Raw genomic sequence first — 20,436 nt, 5'->3', positions numbered from 1 at the left:
TTTTGCTTTGTGGGACTTCCCTCACCTGTTGTGCAAACCCTCATCACGCCCCACAGCTTCAGTTTATAACACAGTCAGCACCCAAGCTCGGGCACTAGTGGTACAATCTGGGACTGTCTGTCCTTTTCAGTCCTCCCCTTGCTGTCTCTGGGCACCTAGATAATGGAGCCTCTGTGTGAGGGCACTCCTGGCAGCCTTCTCCTGGTGGCCTCTGCTCCTCCCATACACCTTCTATTGGTGGACCTGAGCAAATCCATTTCAAGAGGGACTTATTTGGATTATGGTTTCAATCCATTATTGGCTGCCTTCACTGCTTGGCACCTGACAGACTATCATGGTAACGTGAATGTGTGGTAGAGGTTAGAACCTTTATGATACAATCGTTTATCAGGAGTGTCACCAACTGGGGAACCATGTCTTCACACAGACCTAGGGAGATGGGAGCTCTGTTTCATATCCATGACATACCATCCAAGAGAGTCCTCACAGTACTGGCATGGCTTCAGTGCTGTGGGCAGCACAGCTACTGTGCTCTCTTGTGAACTATGCAAAGACAGCTGATACCTAGTCTTCTACACAGTGCCCTGACTTCTGCAAAACTGATGAACTCTCACACACCAAGAGGAATGGGCTGTTTCGTGGCATTTCCATCACTCCCTTCCATGTCTCTTCATTCTCTTTTGGAGTATCAACAAGTCTGTTCCCAAATGCACCTCTTGTAAGACAGTAGAAAGATGAACACTGGGACCAGAAGGCAAAGCAGCTGGTAAAACCTTCACCACTCATACAACTGAGCTCTAGGGACGTTTAACCTAAGGGCAGAGCCTGAGCGCAGAGCTACAGCTGCCCAACTGAACCATTGCTGAATGGGAGCACGGTTAGCTTTCCCTATATTACTCCAAAGTGAAGAAGCTGGCTAGACTGATAGATGTACTAGGGACAAACATTAATAGGATTATATAGGGACATATAATAGGGTTTCGTATAGGAAATCATTAAAAGTTACTCATGCCCCATGTCGGGATGAGCAGTGTTGTGTATGATGCATGAGTGTGTATGGTTGTGACACGGAGGGAAGGGTGCAGATGAAAGACTGAGGTGACATTCAGAACAAAAGAGGCCATTTGTGTTCTGTGATTGAGTCTCGCTTTGTAGCCCAGGCTACCTTCTAGCTCATGGTCCTCTTGCCTCTACTTACCAACTGTGCTTCTGACAGGTGTATCCACTAGACCTGCTTCAAAATCAAAAGGCTCTCAACAAAAGAAATACAGACTACAAAGCCTTTGTGCAGAAACATGACTGCTTTGTCCAAGAAAGCAATAGGGGCTGGCAGGATCCCACAACAGTTAAAGAGCTTACTTCCAGGAGACATCCATGGACTGGAGTCCCGGCATTCACCAAGCAGCTCATAAGTCTGCCAACTCCTCTTCTAGGAGATTCAATACGATCTGCTGGCCTCCAGGGGCATTATAAGCAGGTAGTGCACATACATACATGCAAGCAAACCACTCATGCACTTAAAATCAAAATCAAAATTTAAAATAGCAATAATACTAAAAGGTACTTTAATATTCTTTGGCACAGGATACTTTTCATCTAAAGAAGACAGTGTTCTTAATACCACAGACACACACACAGACACACGGCTTCCAACAGACAAGAGAACACATGTAACCTGTACTAACACACTCTCTGAAGAGGGAGACTTAACAGGTGTTACTTGAAACAGTAGTAATAGCAGCAAAAATAAAGCAGAGCTCTCCTCCGCGGTGAATGGGACTCAAACGCCTGCACCTTGCCATCACCCACGCTGTGGGACTTGGCACAGTCCTGACCCAGAGAAGACACAAAGGTCTAGTCAGGAAGTTACAGAAGCAACAAGACTTGTCTTGTTTGGTGGCTGCAATTAGAAACAGCGGTCTGAAGCGCTAGTGAAACTTGTTGAAACTCAACGACAATCAGAGTGAGTCATGTTGAATAATAAGTGTCCCTTTATTTGCTGATTATAATAGCAACAAAAAGTGTTTCCTTGAGTTGATGTCAGAGGCGGCTTCTTCCCAAATGTTAAGTAAAGCAGTGTACAACATCAGTATTAAAATGTTAAATTTCACATTGTCTATACCACTTTGATCTTCTGAACAATTTAATTGAGCAAAATAAGGTAAAAGTTTACATTTACTTCATCTTTAGGAATGTAAAGGTCTAATTATTCAAACAGTTTTATTATAAAACTAAACTCTGAAGGTGTCTACAGAGTTGGCTTTTTAAAGTGTTTCTCTTTAAGTCAGTAGTCTAACAAGGATTAGAAAAGACAAAACTGTCCAGTGTCTGACAAAGTAGAAAGGGTAAAACATAAATAAGGCTTTAATTTGGCAAAATACAATACAACGCCTTCTGTTAACTTCTAACGAGTAATTTCCCAATTACTTCACTCTGCAAAAGAGAAGAAAGTGATCTATTTAGAACAAGGTAAGAGAAGCAACCCACGAGCACGCACCCCACACACAGTTCACAAGACCCAGCCTGGCGCTTCAGTGGCACCCGGAGCCCCTCATACTGATGGTGATCACACGAGAGGACACCTCAGGACTCAGAAGCCTTTAGGTAAAGATTTTGAAATGACAACCCTGAGAAGCCACTCTTATTAGGTCTTGCTCAGTATAATGCAAACCCAAGGAGCAAAGTGGACCAGGCTGAAACTTACAAAGCCCATCTGTAAGAACAAACACAGTCTAAGGCAGGAGGCAGTCAGACTCAGTCTCAGTCTTAAAGCTCTCTAATAATTAAGCCCTTCCGTAGCTCCGAGGCAGCAGACTGGGCATATCCGTCCAGCCTTTCTGTGACTGCACTACTGAATGCAGAGAAGTGTCAGCAAGTCACTCACGATGCTGGCAAATGGCGTTAGCAAGTACCCTAGAGGAGACATAGAAACTACAGGAGGAAGAGATAGACACAAGGAGAGAAGTGAAACTAAGCACTGACAACATGAAGGAAAACAAGATTAAGAAAGGCTCTGAAAGAGGAACAGTCAGGCTGCAGCCCTGGGACGAGGAGAAGAATTTCTCTGCAAAAGAGAAATCAAAGTCATCTGCCAATCTGGGGAAGAGAAGTGCCAGAAACATGACTTCCATAGAACAGACAACTGAGCCGAGCGAGCGCTTCTGTCCCGACCGTAGCGACAGACCAGGGTTCACTGCGTCCAGTCTTCTGAGAGACAGTCAGCACTGTTGAGGGCATGCACTTAGGTAGGCTAAAGGCTGGCTCTCCTGAACAGAAAGCGTCCACGGTACGTACCTGCCACATCACCAGAGAAGGCTGTCAACTTCTCCATGTGCCTAACCTACCCCTGGCCTTCTGTCTGGCTGTCAGTCATAGGAACATTGGTATAGGTTCCAAATGGCAGTTTGCCTTGCCCTTTTCACACAATAATTTTGGAGCAAGGAGCCTCAGAAGAAAAATATCTGAACTATTCTTTGTATATTCAAAACTGTTCTCACCTTAGCAGTATAATTTAAGTCATACGAAGCATTTTTAAGTGCTACTAGACTTAGGCTTTTCTGCAGTCATGTAAGCAACAAGAGCACACAACATGATCTAATGATGGCCTTCTTATTTCTCCTAACCCAAACCCCTCACTTCAAACATGAAGGAGTAAATTGCTTAGGTCATCTACAAAAGGAAACTCAAAACACCAACTTGGTATGGCGCCACCGTGATTCTAGCACATTCCAGGCCAAACAGTGCCTGAGCAAGTCACCTCAAAACAAAACAACCACCAAGCCAGCTCTAATCAGCAGAAATTACAGAAATCTACTACTCCTATCTTTAGGTATACAATAAATTCTGTATGTTCTTTTCGCATTATGAAGTTATGATGACTTTATTTTTTAGTCCAACCTTGATAAAACAAAGCCAAAAGCAACCAGTCATAAAAAGACGGAAATGCCCATAGATACTTGCCCTAAAGTAGGACTAGAATCAACTAAAAGGCAATTACAGCCTACAACAGACCAACCCAGGTAGCCATGTCACAACCAGGCTTCCTGACAGGAGACTGCAGTAACTATGCTATAGTTCTTTCCCTCTAAACCAAAAGACTTCAAAATGTGTGCATAAAAGGAACAAAACAAGAAAGGTCAAAGCTGCCACCTAGAACTTGTGAGAAGGAACATTTCTTGAGTGCCATGTAGCTCACTTTCCAGTGAGTAATGTCATCTGTACTGCATTATGCATAAGGAAGCAGCAGCTCTGAGTGTCCGTACCCACACCTGGATTATGTCTCCTTTGTGAGTTGTTGATTTACTTCCTGAAGCAATTGCTGTAACTGTGTCACAGTCTGATTGAGACTTACAGACATCGTCTCTTTCTCAGGAGACTCCTGAAAAGAAGGTGGAAGGGATAATAACTTCAAAAGCCTCCAAACACAAAGACAACAATGTGCAACCAAAAAAGGGAAATGACCTAAACATTTGTAAAACAAAGTTAGCAACAGTAAAAATCACATACAAAAATGTTTGCAGATTAGTGGCACAAACTAGCTGGCACCAAAGAAAACTATGCTGCATAAAATGTCATAAAGGAAAACTCTATAATCTGTGAATGTTGTAAACAATGTATTTTTTTCCTTTCAGAAAACAATTATGTTTTAAAAAACAAAACAAACAACCTGTCCAGCAAAGGGCAGCATGCCTCCACCAGCCCAGGAGCAACACATGGCTGCTTACTGGGTGCCAGAGATACCCCCCTCTACTCAAGGTCTCCATGGTACTCAGTTGTTCCTTCTAATAACCCTACAGGACAGGTGACACTGCCAGTACCCTTTACTGAAGCAGAGTGACAGCCACAAATGAAGTTAGTAAGCAGCAGGGCACAGAGTCAACCATCTACACTCTAATGCCAAGGCACTAATGCATACACCTCTCCATAGACACACTACAGTTACTACAGGACCTCACAAAGCTAAAGTGAGACTACCAGTAGCAAGAACGCAGCGGCCCTCGGGAGAGAAAACAGCTTTGGGTTAAGAGTACTATATCTGGTGCTGGTTAGCTCAGTGAGGCAGAGCGTGTGTCATATGAACAAGGCCATGGGTTCCATCCCAAAGTTGGCTCCCATCCCCCAAACAAGGAAGCACAGTTTGGAGCCAAAGAACATGCTTGCTCTTCAGAGTTTACAAGGCCTAGAAAGTTGAGGCTGAAGGAAATACCCACCATTTCTGGGGAAATATCACTGTTCTCAATAACAACAGTGTCTCCAGCAGCTTTCAGTGAGATTTTTGAGTGGATAGAGTTCAGGGACTGTTGAGCCTGTAACAGAAGCACAAGGAGAAGATACATCAAAACACACAAAGGAAGTAACTTAATATGTATTCTGTACAAAATTAAAGCTCCTCTCAACATGTGATGTAAAAATTTTGTCACTGAAATGAAAACAGTGACATCTCCCACCAATTTATAACAATATGTGTGCACATTTTCAGCAGGTCAAACATGGGAACTGAATAAGGAAATTAAAGCTAGAAATAAGCACACTGGTAAATTTAAGTTTTAGCCTAGACTACAAGTCTGCCAACTCCTACCCACAATCTGATTTTTGACAGCTCACATCTAAGAATGGGTGTTATGGTTTTTAGTTTTGTTTTTTATTTCATTTTAATTTTATGTGTATTAGTTTTTTGCCTTCATATATGTCTGTGTGAGGGTGTTGAATCCCCTGGAACTGAAGTTACAGACAGTTGTGAGCTACCATATGGGTGCTAGGAATTGAATCCAGGTCCTTTGGAAGAGCAGTCAATGTTCTTAACCACTGAGCTCTCTCCACAGAGTTTCACTGTGTTTAACAAAGTTTGGCATTTTTGAGATAGCCTGGTAGCTCATACCTGACTTGAACACATTATGTAGACAGACAATGCTTATAGTGAACTAGTGATCTTCTAGCTCCTGCTGCCCAAGTGCTTGGATTACAGTATTACAGTAGGCACCACCAATACTTGGCCTCTCTTGTTTTTGTTTTTGAATGAAACATGTAAGTCTATCACGTGTGGACCACTAATCCTAAACTAGTCTGGGTTTGCTAACTCCTGATCTGGAACCTTTTTTGAACATAAAGCATATTTAGAGAAAATTAGCAGAAAATGTTTTATGAATGGGCTCCAACATTGTTTTGTTTTTAAAGATTTATTTATTTATTATATGCATGAGTGCTCTATCTGCATGTAAACCTGCATGCCAGAAGAAGGCATCAGCTCATTTTATAGATGGTTGTGAGCCACCATGTGGTTGCTGGGAATTGAACCCAGGACCTCTGGAAGAGCAATTAGTACTCTTAACCACTGGGCCATCTCTGCAGCCTATACTTTCAGTTTACAAAGTTTGTTAACTCGGTAAAACACACTTATGTGCATCTGAATTCCAATTGAGCATTCCTACTGTCTGCAGGCAGGAGAGCGTCACCTACCACTGACACTTCCGCCACAGACATGCATGGTTTAACTACACCCATACTGTCTGAGGAACTGCACTGCCATACTAAAATTACATCTTTTCTGTTTTGATTCCGAAGTTAAAACTTAAAGTAACACACCAAATTAAATAATACACGTCTCAACCTTAAGAGATGTCCTCTCTGGGCGGCACACACTTAATCCCAACTCCAGAGGCAGCTGCATGCATTTGAGGCCAGCTGGTCTACACAGAGAGTTCCAGGCCAACTAAGGCTCTGAGACCCCATCTCAAGACAAAACAAAAAAACTTGGTACTCTAACACAAATTTTCTGAATTCACATTTAACATCTAATCTGTTTTTAAATAATCTGAAATTGTTCAAGAATTTCTCAATTCTTAGTCTTTTTATTAATAACAATCATAAGCTCTAAGTATGCACAACAAAAATAACTTTCATGTATGATATTTAAACATGCCATATTTAAATAAGAAATGTAAAAGATGTTATTATATTAATATTTAAATGTTTACAGTAATTGATATAGGTATCAAAATCTAAGTTATGTAAATCCTTGATTATGCAATTCCAAGAAAGGGATATGTGTAATTTTTCTGATAACTATAATCTCCCACAAATACTTGCATAGCTCTGCGTTAAAACAACAACAAGAACTAAAAACACTGCACATCAGAACGACAAACAGCCTGTTAACCAAATGAAAAGAATCAGAAACACAATCCTAAAGAAATCAACAATTTGAGTAAGAGAATAAAAAAACCATTTGCGCTCCGCATGGTGGCACACAGTTGCAGTCCAGCAGTCAGGCTACAACACTGAGTTTAAGGTTAGCCTGGGCTACACAGAAGAAAGAAAGGGAGGAGGAGGAGGAAGAGGAGGAGGAAGAGAGAGGAAAGGAAAAGAAACATATATTGGTACAAAACACTGACTGAAAGGAACAAACGTCTGAAATTATTTATATATTTTTTCATTTCCTAAACAAACTAAAATGTACACCACTATGTACCCTACCCGCCTTGATGATAATGGACTTAACCTCTGAACCTGTAAACCAGCCTCAATTAAATGTCCTTTGTAAGGCATGTTATGGTGTCTGTTTACAGCGATGGAAACCCTAACTAAGACAGTGACAATGGCAAATCTTATTTGAAAACTTTAGAGGGCTGGAGAGGGGGCTCAGCAGTGAAGACCATTCACTTACTTTAACCCCATGAATAAGATCTGAATTCAATTTTTAGCACCCACATGTAGCTCACAACCACCTGCAACTCCAATTACAGGAGATCCAAAGTCTCTAGAGGTACTAAGTACACATGTGGCACACAGACATACATGCCAACAAAACATACAACATACACACACACACACACACACACACACACACACACACACACACACACCAAATAATTTCAAAGGATTTTCAAAACTGAAGAAAAAGTAAAAACTTTAACTCCAAATGAGGAAACAAGTCAAAGGGTTTTATTGTTGCTGTTGCTGTTGTTATTTACCAAAAAAGTGATTACACAACCAGCAGCCTACACATCTAAGGACCCAAAAGGACAGGAGCGGTTTTACAGTGTCTGCTTAAGATGCACGCAGGACATGGGTTGGGGACACTCACTTTCTCCAAGTCAAGCAGTGTCTTACCTTATGCAAATCATCAGCTACCTTCTTTCTCTCCGTTTGTTCATTTTGAAGTTTTGAGTGTGTTTCATTTAACTGTGTCTTGAGCTGTAGAAAAAGGAACAGAACGATTGAGTTATTTGCTTATGAAGAGTGGCTATGAAAGAATGGACTCTTAGGAGCCATGATGCACATGATGCACAGTGGATTAGCTAGCAGCTGACGAGAGGTACAGAAAAGCTGGCAGCAGAGGTCCAACCTGCAGAGCTGAACCTAAGAGATGCAAGAGAATGAACTAGAGTTTAGTGTAGAAGACTTTAACCCCAAACCAGAGTCAGACACTGAGAGCCTTTAATAGTTACTGTTCATAGTTACTGAGACTATTACAAATTAAAAGGAACACATAAAAATTTCTAATCATCTTTAAAACACTCCCTTGACCTAGAGTTCTTTGTATAAGTCCATTGGGAGATGAGGGTGGTTGAAGGCTTAGCCTGGTGTTTAAAAGGACTTGTTCTAGGAGAGGACCTTGGTTTGATGCTCGGCACCCAAATATAGCTGTCTTTAACTCAAAGACACACATGCAGATGAAATACCCATGCACATGAAATAAATCTAAATTTTTAAAAAGTTATTACTTTAAGCCAGTGAAAAGTTTAAAAACCCAACAAAGTAACTTTGAAAACAGCAATGTAAGGTCATTCTAGCCTAAACTGCACCAACAAGAAATGTCGAGGGGTTATACTGCTGCTCTTCCAGAGGACCTCTGTTCAATTCCAAAGGTTCATTTCCCAGCGCCCACACAGCTCACGGCCATAGATTCGTAACTCCAATCTCAGAAGATCCAACGTTCTGGTGTTGGTGGGCACTAGATACATACATGCATGCAAACATTCATAGACATAAAATATTTGTTTTTAAAAATATTGAGAAAGAACTCTCAACAGCCAAATTGTCAAAACCAGGCTGTATATGACCCCAGTGTCCATGCACAATACCTCTTTCTCACAACTGTTCCAATTAAATAGAAAGGAAACTATTCACACTGTCTAAAAAGTTAATGCCAGGCATGGTGGCACACATCTTTGATCCCAGCATTTGGGAGGCAGGGGCAGGCAGATCTCTTGAGTTCAAGGCCAGTGTGATCTACAGAGGGAGTTCCAGGACAGCCAGGGCAACACGGAGAAACCTGTTTTGAAAAGTGTGTGTGTATGTGTGTGTTACTGATTTTTGCCTCCCAACCACAGGCATGACTTTCAAAAAACTTTTGGAATCTTAAAAAGGTAAGAAGTAGATGAATAAATAAATAAAACAAACAAATAAGTCCAGTAGAATTTAAAATGGCGGGGATTCCCGCTTGGCCGACTCACTTGGGGAAGGACACTAAATGGCTAAAGCTTCTGCCGCCTTCTGTACTTAGCTGAGAGAGCTCAGTTCTCTCTGGTGAAGACCACCATACAACAGCGTGCATGGATGGCCCAGCAAATTCATTTTATTTAAAAATAAAGTAACTATTACAATCACAAGACAGGAAAGAAAAACAGAAATTGTTACTTAAAGCTGTCTCCTGATAGCAGAAGGGTAATTAACACAGGCCAACCAACAAAATGGAGGTAACCACCAGCCTACAGATCTGGCACAAAGGCTACAACTGCTGAGTCAGCTCTAAGCACCAAAACTAAGAAGAAAACTCTCTAGTTAAAAATGAATCTGTTAGCTGCTCAGTAGTGGCACAAGTCTTTAACCCAGCACTGGGGAAGTAGAGGCAAGCTGATCTCTTTGAGTTTGAGGGCAGTCTGGTCTATAGAGGTAGTTCTAGGATAGCCAAGGTTACACAAAGAAACCCTGTCTCAAAAACAAAAACAAAGCTAGGAACCGTGGCAGACACCTTAAATCCAGCACTTGGGAGGCAGAGGCAGGTGGATATCTCACTTCGAGGTCAGTCCGGTCTACAAAGTGAGTTCTAGGACAGCCAGGGCTAAAGAGAGAGACCATGTCTTAAAAAAACAAAACAAAACAAAAAACAAAGATTCTTCCAAAACATTCTATAGGCATACAACTTTGGAGTATCACAGACCTAGTCAGTGTGATACACACCAAATACATGCAGAAAACTCGTCTTATATTGCACTGGAAATGGGTATTGCTAAAACAAAGCACTGGTAAATGCAACAAGAATTGAAAATATGGGGGCATGTGCATGCACACAGTACTCTATTCCTCATACAACTCTAAAAACGAATTCCCAATAATCACCTGTCATACAGGGCATCGTGATGCACACCTGCAAATCTCAATGAATCTCAAAGCTCTGTGAACTGAAGCGGGAAGACTGCTAGGAGTTCAAGGCTAGGCGGGATTATATAGCCAAGCTGCCACCAAATACCCCAATCAAGAAGGAAGAAGCAGGTGGGGAAACAAGAGAAGCAGGGATAGGTGTGGAGGAGGAGAATGGTCAAGATGTATATATGAAGATGCTATGGTGAAACTCAGTACTATATGCTAACCTAAAGTTTTTAAACAGTAGAATTAAAAAAAAAAGTAATAACTGCTGTAACAAAGAGTGATCAGGAATGAGAAAGAATAGGGTAAGCAAGCTCTCTGTGTACATGTGTGGTGCTAACTGAAACAACTCTCAACTAGCAGCATTAATGTAAAATCACGAGAAACTTACTTTATTCTTTGAGTATGCTCACACACTTTTTTTTTTAAGTTAATGTTATAAAGTGTTTTAAATCCCAGGAGGATAAAATTAGTGTACAAAACAGAACAGGATAACTATCTAGCTAACAGGTCAGCATGTCAGCAATCAGTACAAATCCCTAAAAATTACAAGAACAGGAATGCAAAGAATCTCACATCTTAATAAATTCAGCTGAGACTAAGGCCTGGGGCTACTTGGGAGGCTGAGGCAGCCAGGGCTACAAAACTCAAAGCTACCTTAGGCAATTTAGCAAGGCCTTACATCAAAAGGAAAAGGAAAAAGAAGGACTGAGGATGAAATTAGACAGAAAATGTGCCTATTATGCATGAGGTCCTAGGTTTAATTCCTAGAACCTCAAGGAAGGAAGGGAGGAGAGGGGAGGGAGGAAGGGATCGGTTCAGTCACAGTCAGTCACTGTGGGCTAGGGCTGCTAAGTGTTAGATTCCATACTGATAATGAACACTGGCTCATATCTATAATCCCAGCTAAAAGTCTGAGCATTACTGTGAGTTTGAGACCAGCCGACATAAGAGACCTTGTCTCAAAAGAACAAATAGTACAGAAATTACTTTTAAATGTTCTGAAATTTACTTTTAGAAAGACTAGTTAGCTTTGGTTGGGGTTATGTCTTGAATGAATAACACGCATCTGTAAGCTACAAAACTAGAAATCCCTACCTGGGCAGTGGTGGTGCACACCTTTAATCCCAGCACTTGGGAGGCAGAGGCAGGCAGATTTCTGAGTTCGAGGCCAGCCTGGTCTATAGGGTGAGTTCTAGGACAGCCAGGGCTACACAGAGAAAACCCTGTCTCGAAAAACAAAACTAAACAACAACAACAAAAAAACCTAGAAATCCTAGTTAACTATGATAGTTCAAGAAGACAATCTTTACAACTCCTCCTATCAAATTTTGTTTCTTTATTCACCAAAAAGTAATAATGTTCAAGAAATTAGGTTGTAAAAAAAGCAGAACACTTTGAAATAGAGTTGGAAGCCAAACATGCCATTATTAGGAGCTAAGAAAAGAAGAACCATCTTTGGAGACATCAGAGGAGGAAGATGATCTCTAACCTAAGGAAAGTGCCAAGCTAAAGGTGGTTAGCCAGGACGAGAAGGCTGGTGGAGCCTGCACACCAGCACGCGTGTCTCCAGAGCCGACTGGACACTCAGTGGAGGACAAGCTTCTTACCAAGTTAAGCTCTTCATTCTGTCTTACTGCTTCAGAATATGAATCATCAAGCTTTTTCTGCAACTCAGTCAACAGATCTTTCAGCTGCAATGAAGTTTAAAGTTTAAGATTGGTCTTCATGATAACCCATACTTTGCAGCTACTCGGAAGCTCTTCTACAAACAACTTAAACAGAATTACTTTAATGTCCTGTCTCAACTGAACTGAACTAAACTGAAAAGCAGGTCTGAAAAATGTCTAAGTACCTCTCTGACTTCCATCACGTAAGTCGATCGCTCCATCTCGGCCTTCTCTAGCTCCATTTCCAAATGCTCTCTTTCTCTTCTCAGCTGTCAACACAACAAAGGGCAGTTAAGCCATTTACATTTTCCTTCCATGGTTTTTCCCATAATAGAATGTTAGAATACTTATGAATTTAAAGCTGTTATCAACTCAAACTACTCAAGATAAAAACATATGAGACATAAAAGTAACTTTAAAGCACAGATGTTTGAGCAACCCATAATGCTAAGACTAAGTTCACAGGTTGCGAGTCTAAGTATCAGAACACATACATTCTCCATATCTTTGTTTTCTTGTCTTAGTCGCTCTAGCTCTCGCTCTGAGGCTGTGAAGGAGGACTGCATCTGAAATGTGAGACAACATTAAGAGAGAGCCACTGAGGGAGCACTGGAGATGTGGGCTGCAGACATGTTACACTCCAATGAGTACCTAGCTTCGGAGTTGTGACATGGCACGGTCTATAAGTGGTTGGGCCATATTCATCTCTAGCCTGGGCCATGGATTGGTTATGGAGGTTTTTAGTTTTGCTTTTTAAATTTTTATGTATTTGAAAGAGGGACAAATACAAGCCACAGTGCATCTGGGGTCAGGACGATTTGCAGGACAGTTCTCTCCTTCCACCATGGATAGGATCTGGTTGTCAGGTTGGAGCAAGTCCCTTTGCCAACCCCATTTAGAGGTTTCAAATGTAGCCCATACTGATTGTCAATTAAAGCTCTTAAAAATGATAGTCTCACATGTGACTTCATTTAAGTAATGATCAGATCCTACCCACTTGTACTGATCCTATATTAAGAGCCAGCTAGAATCACTTAATTTTGGTAGCAATAGCTAATCACTATATTTACTCTCCAAGGGTATTAACACAGAGCAAGGCCAGCAACCTACAGCCTGCCTGCACACATCGATGCAAAAGATCCATGAATTTCTTAACAACATCTGTGAAAATGGCAGAAAAACAGACTTCCCAGCAGTGCACGGGTCACATGAACAGAAGCAGGACTTAACTTTTTCTGGAATGCAGTATGATATGGGTAGCTTGTTTCGAACCTGGGGTTCTGGATCTTGCTATAGAATATGTAGTGCCATCACTCACAAAGCACTCTGCCTGCTACATCACCCTCTGGTCACTCAGATGAGTGACTTTCAAATGGGTCAACATCAAGACCACCTCAGACTCCAGACCTGCTTCCCTGCCACACACATGTAGGACACGGGTGGCCTAGGATGCATCTACACTGTGTTCCCAGGTGACAATGGTGGGACTGAAAGCTCAGCCGCTGTAAACCCACCCTTAAATACCTGTTTAATCATCCTTTGAGACTCGTCAGCTTTAATTTTCCATTTACTTTCTTCTTGCTCCACACTTCGCTGAAGTTTTTGCAAAATCCCTTCCTGTGGACAAAGGCAGAATTGTTCTGAAATTTTTTTGATTTTCAATTATTGTTTTCAAGATAAATCACATGGGCCAGGAAGAAATAAGCCAATAATTTAAAAATAAAATGGAAATGTAATTCAAGCCATATCCTACTGTTTCTGCAAGGACCGACTTGTATTTTTCACATTCCAGCTGTAGCAAAGTGTGCATCTCACTAGCTTCTTTCAATCTGTGCTCCAAAACCTGCAAAGAATAAGAGAAAAATGACAAATGAGAGGGTTGTACTTCACATTAGTTTCAATATCTCATGACGTAGTAAACGGATTCAATGATTTTTAACAGAATACCACATCCTAAGCAGCAGCGCAGCCTGAGGCCTTTTGGTCACATGCTGTCCCCTTGTGAAGCTCTTTTTAAGTCCTAACAAATGTCATCAGGCGTTTATAGCAAGGGTTTGACTCTGCACATGTGGCGGGCGGCATGTAAGGAGACCCATAAGTAAACATTACAATGCTTACGACACACATGAGGAAGACTTTACTCCTGCCACCAGGATTCAAACCGACCAGGGATCTGCACTCTCTCGGTGGCCAAGGACAAGAAGGAAGTCAGCTTGTGAGTGCTGCCGAGGTTATCTGGGCAAGCCAGTGAAAATGGCTACAGATCTTAGTTTGACTTACACTGAAAACTTAAGCTAAAAGGTGATGAGAGTAACTAGTCATTTAGTTTTAGAAATGAAGGCACCATATTCTTTCTAGTACACAGCTAATAATGCATCCTCTGTCACCCCAGTGTTTCTGAGAGCAGCTTCTGGTGTGCCCCAACTCTCAGTTTGTCAACTAACCTTGACCGCCTCTGCGTCTGAAGTTCCAGCTACGCACGCTTTTGCCTTCTTTTCAAAGCCACGCAACCATTCACTGTAATTCTGTGGAGGAAAGGTCAGTTATTGGTTTCCATAAAAGTCTGATTTAAAAAAAAAAAAAATTAAGAGCACCAAATCAGATGATTATAAAAGAAGCCTACATACATTGTCATCATACTTACCCAGACAGTTTTAAAAAACAAAGAAAGAAAGAAACACTAAAACCCAAATGGTGGCACACGCCTGTAGCTCCACAGCCTCAGAAGGGAGAGCAGAAAGATAACTAGCTCAATACCAACGTCAGTTACACGGTGCGTTTCAGGCCACCTAGGCTATATAGAAAACTATCTTAGGGGAAAAAAGACCAAACAATTCTTTTTGACACAAGTCTGGAAGTGCTAGAATTAAAGACAAATGCAACCATAGCCAGCAATAATAGATAAGTAAATAAATAGTTTAATGTACAAAGAAATTAAATGCATATTAGTATCAAGATAAAGTGCTTTTTATCCATAACAAAATATTTGCAACTGAGTTTTGGACTCAAAGGCAGTAGACCTAAGCTCAAAATTCATGTCCTAACACTATGAGAAGTATTCATGAGCAACAGGCTAATAAGCTTAATTTGTAAAAATTCAAGATCTAGAATAAGGAACATTTCAAAAACTTTTCCACATAAAATACTTCTAAACACAAGTATTTAGAATTTAAAAATTCTAACTAGAGGCATTCTGTTCAGAAGATTTTAAATTCTTTGAAGGTACTCCAAAACTTTCTGAAAATAGTTCATTCAAAAAAATGCATTATAAGCATATTTTAAATCTTAAGGGAGTGAGAAGCACACATTTATTTATCTACAACACAAAACTGGTTTCTGTTTGCAGGTTAAGTGAAGAAAATAATACATATATTGTTTAAGCCATTATCTGAAACTTTAGAATAAATCATTAAAAATTTTTGAAGCTTCTTAACTAAACTTGAAACTGTTAACAAGTTTTTATATTTTTAAAATCAAGTTTCTTCTTATATTTTTGGTTTCATTAATAAAGAAAACAAACTGTTTACTGACTCTATGGTGTAACGTGTTCTGCTACTGTATCTCAATATTCTCCAAGCATCACATGGTGGGGCAGAGATCACCCCACACTGCCATGCTGATTTAAAAGCCCCTATTTAGAGTAAAAGAGTCTCACAAAACAGTGGACACTAACAAACTACTTAAAACTTCAAATACTGGGATCCAATACAGACTAAACCCAGATGGAATCATTCTCTCTACATCTGCCATACACGTTGGCAATAGCAAGCAATAAAAACTTGTAAGAGTCCTTGTATATTTAATAGTTGTGTTAATTTATCCTAATGAGGTTTAGGTTAATTTTGTTTTCTTTTCTCTTGTATATAGTCCTACTAGCGTGATATATAGACCAGGACAGCCTACCTTTGTCTGTCTTGTACTGGGATTAAAACTGTGTGCTACCATGCCTGACTATATTAAGTAATTCTTTTTAAAAATCTAGAATACTAATCTCTTAAGTGGCACGTGAGAGCTTAGTATTTTAAAGCACATGAAATCAACTTTAAACAAGTATGTGAACAAAACACATAGAATACTTTCCATGTCTTACATGATTTACAAATTGTTTCAGAGCCATGCATGTTTAGTTATTGAAGGTAATTAAACCAGGCATGGTGGCACACACCTGTAATCAGGCATTCAAGGCCAGCTTGAGCTACAACATGACAAGACCATATCCCCAAACAATCAAGTAAAAACAAAACAAACAAACAAAAAAAGAACAAATTTGTTACATTAAAAGAAAACTGTTGGCCAGGCGTGGTGGTGCATGCCTTTAATCCCAGCACTTGGGCGGCAGAGGCAGGCGGATTTCTGAGTTCGAGGCCAGCCTGGTCTACAGAGTGAGTTCCAGGACAGCCAGGGCTACACAGAGAAACCCTGTCTCAAAAAACCAAAAAAAGAAAGAAAGAAAGAAAAGAAAACTGTTGCTGGCCATTTTTGAATAAGAGAAACTGCAGCTCTTCAGTGCTCTTGGTTCATGAAATATTGTCAAACTAAGTAAATCAATGAATAAAACACACAGTAGAAACAACATCAGATAATGGCCACAAAAGAAAAAGACAGAAAATAAATTAGCAGCCCCCTTCCCCTGCATCATCTCTCTGTCTAACACAAGACACTTCTTCAGCTCAGGTAAAAGTGATCACCTGCTGTTCAAGCCCAGGAAGCCTCCCACAGCCCCAAGGGAAACAGAGTGGCCAACAGTAGGGCACATGTACACACAAACTAAAGAAAGAAAACAGCCAGCCTCCCACACCCACACCTGGAGGAGACTGAACTCCTCGGAGAAAGGAGCCATTCCATGCTTGAAGCTTTAACTGTATCTTAACTTCAACGTCTTGTTACAGCACAGGCACAAGAGCTACCAAAGGACGTCACAGCCAGCCTAAAGCAGATCACTCCACTAACCCAGACAAGCAGACATCACGACAAATGTAGACAACAGTGCCCACCACTACCTTGAAATACTGACGCTGGATCAGATAAGTCTGGGTGTCCATTTATGAGTTATACAAAGGGCAGAGGAATACAGTCAGCTAAATCCAAACTGTCAGGGACTGCAATAGGACACCTCTAGGCTTCAAATCAGGGAGGGAAAAGGGTAGGCCACAGCACGCTTGCTCAGCAGGCAGCAATCACATGTTGGTCTTATTTTGGGTTCTGATTATAAAATAAACTACCTTGTTGTTATTTAATTAGCATGAGGACTGTATATGAAAATTAGGGAAATGATTAAATGTATATAATTAAAGGTATATTTTTTTAAATAAAAGATTATCTCTTGATCTCTTGTGCTGAAATCTTTACAATAAATGCTCTGATGCTTGGGTTCCTTCAGGAGGATCTAACGCAGAGGTTCTCAACCTGTGGGCAGCACGTCCTTTGTCAAACTTCTATCTCCAAAAGTATTCATGTTACAAATCATAAAGTAGCAAAGTTATAGTTATGAAGTAGAAATGAAAATAATGCTATGACTGGGGGTCACATGAGGAACTGGACTAAAGGGCCACCGCATTCGGAAGGACAGGAAGGGTAAGAAAGTCATTATAACAAAAGCATTCATGGAGGTTCACGAAGTGGGTCCTGTGATCATTATTCCATTGCCTACTTGTGAGTATATATACACATTATTTTACTAAAACTTAAAGAAGGCCTATCTCATCCTCTGAGGAAATTCAGGCACATTCCCTGATCCTCTTTGCCCTGGAATACTGGCTGCTGATCTGAGCCAGTCACTCTTCTATCCTACTTGAACCATGTTCAACCTCAAGCCAGCTGCACTCTAGTATTTGGGGTAAACAATAGATGAAAATCATGATTTTAATATATAAAATAATTTATAGCACATTAAAGGACAATTTTTAAACTAAGAAGTAATCACTTAAACCAATTATTATTGGTTTTATTACCCATTCAAAATCAAACAAACAAACCAACCTGTTTTCCAAATACATTTACAAGCCATTCAGTGTGATAGAATACAGCAGAAGTTTCAGGTTCAGGCAAAGGGGCTTTGAACTAAGTTACTGTCTGACTACTGAGAAGCACATTAGTTATGGAGACACTGAGAAGTTCAGCATGCTAACAAACCAAATTCAGAAATCAAATGCTGTTACCACCAACTCCCCACATAACTTCAGGTTAAATGTTAAAGAGGTTCATCTTACCAAATTAGAAGGGACAGACACCGTTGGAAATAACCTCTTCAGAAGGTCTTTGGACTCTAACTCAATAGCTTCCACGTGTTGCCGTCTTTCCTAATGCAAAGGACAGATGAGATCAAACTTACGACATAAGACAATGTTCAAAGAGGAACATTAAAAAACAGTATGACCTTTTAAGTTCTAAAGGAAGAAAAAGTCAAATTTCAAAACTTATTTTAATATTGAAAAGTATCAACTTTTCTCATTTTAAGGCATTAAAACATACTTCCTTAAAGACAAAAATCTGCAAATCTCTTAAGGCATAAATAGCAAATAATATCTTAATCAAACCAAAGTAGTATCTGACAATATGAATTTTCTTTGGCATTAGAAGTAAAGGGACCTGCCATTCCAGTAACACTTCAATCACAAACACCCTTCCCCATCAGCCAAACCTCAGAGGACCTGACTCCTGACTGCGCGTGTGTCTGCCCTGACTCCTGACTGCCGTGTGTCTGCCCTGAGACAACGGTTCCTGACCAGCAACGGTTCACAGAGGAAACATTGACACTTTCCTAGTCTGCTTTCCAAGGCCAGAACAAAGGATTTCTGTTAGACAAAGCAGAAAGGACCAATTGTGATAGGAAGTAGACACAGGGAGAAGGCGGGCAGAGACACGTCTCTTCACTAATTCAGTTTCCATGTGCTCAATAAGATGACTTCTGACACAGTGAGCTATAAATTGCAACTATTACTAATGTTCAATCTAAATATGTGATTTTTAACTCCAACTCCAACTGTAAGTTCAGAAGTATGTTTGTCAAAATGAGGGACAAAATTTGATCACATGCACACATATCCCCTCAAATCTAATGATCAAAGTATTTCTACAAGATTTTTTTAGAAATAAAGACACCTATAAAAAATGTACAGCAAAACCTACCAACACAACCACTCCGCTCCTACTCAGTCACAGAGGAGGGGCGCAGAGAGAGAGCGCCACCTCAGTTCTCACACATGCTCTGCTCTGTGAAACCTGGTACTGGTTTAAGATACCTACACTTCAGTGTAAAAAAAATTTAATCACAAGAAAATCTAAATTTATACAACAGAAACCAAAATTTCATATTTATGCACACTAAAAGCTAATATATTATTAAAGATTAGTGGCAATATTTGAGGATAGCTGTTTTACTGAGGTATTTTCAATAATTTAGTAAAGTCCACAAACTTGTAGGCATATACCTAATTGCACAAAGTATATTCACTGGAAGGCCACTGCTATTTCAGAAGGAATCAAGAGATCACTCTATCACTTGACTACAGATATGCAGAGCAATCTTAAAGGAGAAGACATTGTGGAACAGAGGCATCCTGGAAGCACAGAAGCACTCAATTGTTTGTAATCAACAGCCGCCCCGTAAGCTACTTCATTCTATAAAATGTTTTAGCTAGAGTTTATATTTGACATAAATTTGGTTGTAAACAGTACAACCAAACAACAGGTTCTATTCAACAACTAAAAAAATATCTAACGTTAGAAACTAGATTATTTCCTTAGTACTGCCATTGATTAGAATATGTAAAATACCTTTTATGTAAGTCTATCATTACAGTTTCTAACAAGTATTTAGTAACCCCAGGTTTTAAAAGTAACCCCAGGCTAGGTTTGGTGCCTCAAGCCTTTACCCAACCAGAGTACAGGCAGGCAGGCAGGCAGGCAGGCAGAATTTGAAGCTATCCTGTTCTAATTAGCTAGTTCCAGGCTATCCAAGTCTACTACATAATGAGACCCTGTCTGAAAAGAAAAAATAAAATAAACTTTCCAGAAGCTGATATGATGGTGGGGGTGTGCTTGTAATCCCTGGACTTGGGAAGCTGAAGCAGGAGGACCTCAAATGTACAGAGCGTGCGCGCGCGCGCGCGCGCACACACACACACACACACACACACACTCGGGGGGGGGGGAGGTAACTCATTAATAAAAACTAACCATCTAAAAATAGTATGCTACCCAGTTTAACTATTTCTAACACCTAAAACGCTAACAGTTCTTTATGCAGCCACATCACAATTTGTGGAACTTGGTAAATCAGTATCATTTACACTCATGCTAAGAAAGGATTCTCAGTTCGCTAATGAGCTTCCTGCAGCTCATTAGCTCTGCAAGCCACCGTGCACATACTGGAGCTCCCTGTACATTAGAGGATGCA

At 40.4% G+C, this 20,436-nt stretch overlaps 1 protein-coding gene across 53 annotated transcripts in view; it reads right to left on the bottom strand.

The window, feature by feature from the left end:
* Window positions 1–1,968: 1,968 nt before the first annotated feature.
* Ktn1 (kinectin 1) overlaps window positions 1,969–20,436 on the bottom strand; it is an 88,291-nt gene continuing 69,823 nt past the window's right edge. For 6 of the 53 annotated variants that reach the window (XM_030247668.1, XM_011244972.3, XM_006518641.4 and 3 more), the window contains 10 exons: window positions 18,248–18,337; window positions 14,483–14,563; window positions 13,792–13,881; window positions 13,563–13,655; window positions 12,533–12,604; window positions 12,224–12,307; window positions 11,979–12,062; window positions 8,110–8,193; window positions 5,211–5,306; window positions 1,969–4,378 (listed from right to left, as the gene is read on the bottom strand). In XM_030247668.1, the coding sequence (XP_030103528.1) occupies window positions 4,274–4,378; window positions 5,211–5,306; window positions 8,110–8,193; window positions 11,979–12,062; window positions 12,224–12,307; window positions 12,533–12,604; window positions 13,563–13,655; window positions 13,792–13,881; window positions 14,483–14,563; window positions 18,248–18,337 (879 nt within the window). In that variant the 3' untranslated portion in view covers window positions 1,969–4,273. The remainder of the gene's footprint in view (window positions 4,379–5,210; window positions 5,307–8,109; window positions 8,194–11,978; window positions 12,063–12,223; window positions 12,308–12,532; window positions 12,605–13,562; window positions 13,656–13,791; window positions 13,882–14,482; window positions 14,564–18,247; window positions 18,338–20,436) is intronic. The other 47 variants (NM_001379493.1, NM_001347521.1, NM_001347523.1 and 44 more) reach the window with 14 other exon arrangements.

Source organism: Mus musculus, chromosome 14 (assembly GCF_000001635.26).
Source record: "Mus musculus strain C57BL/6J chromosome 14, GRCm38.p6 C57BL/6J".
In the NCBI taxonomy this organism is placed as follows: Eukaryota; Metazoa; Chordata; class Mammalia; order Rodentia; family Muridae; genus Mus; species Mus musculus.
Note: the sequence above shows the minus strand (reverse complement) of the source record. Positions and strands in the feature narration are given on the sequence as shown.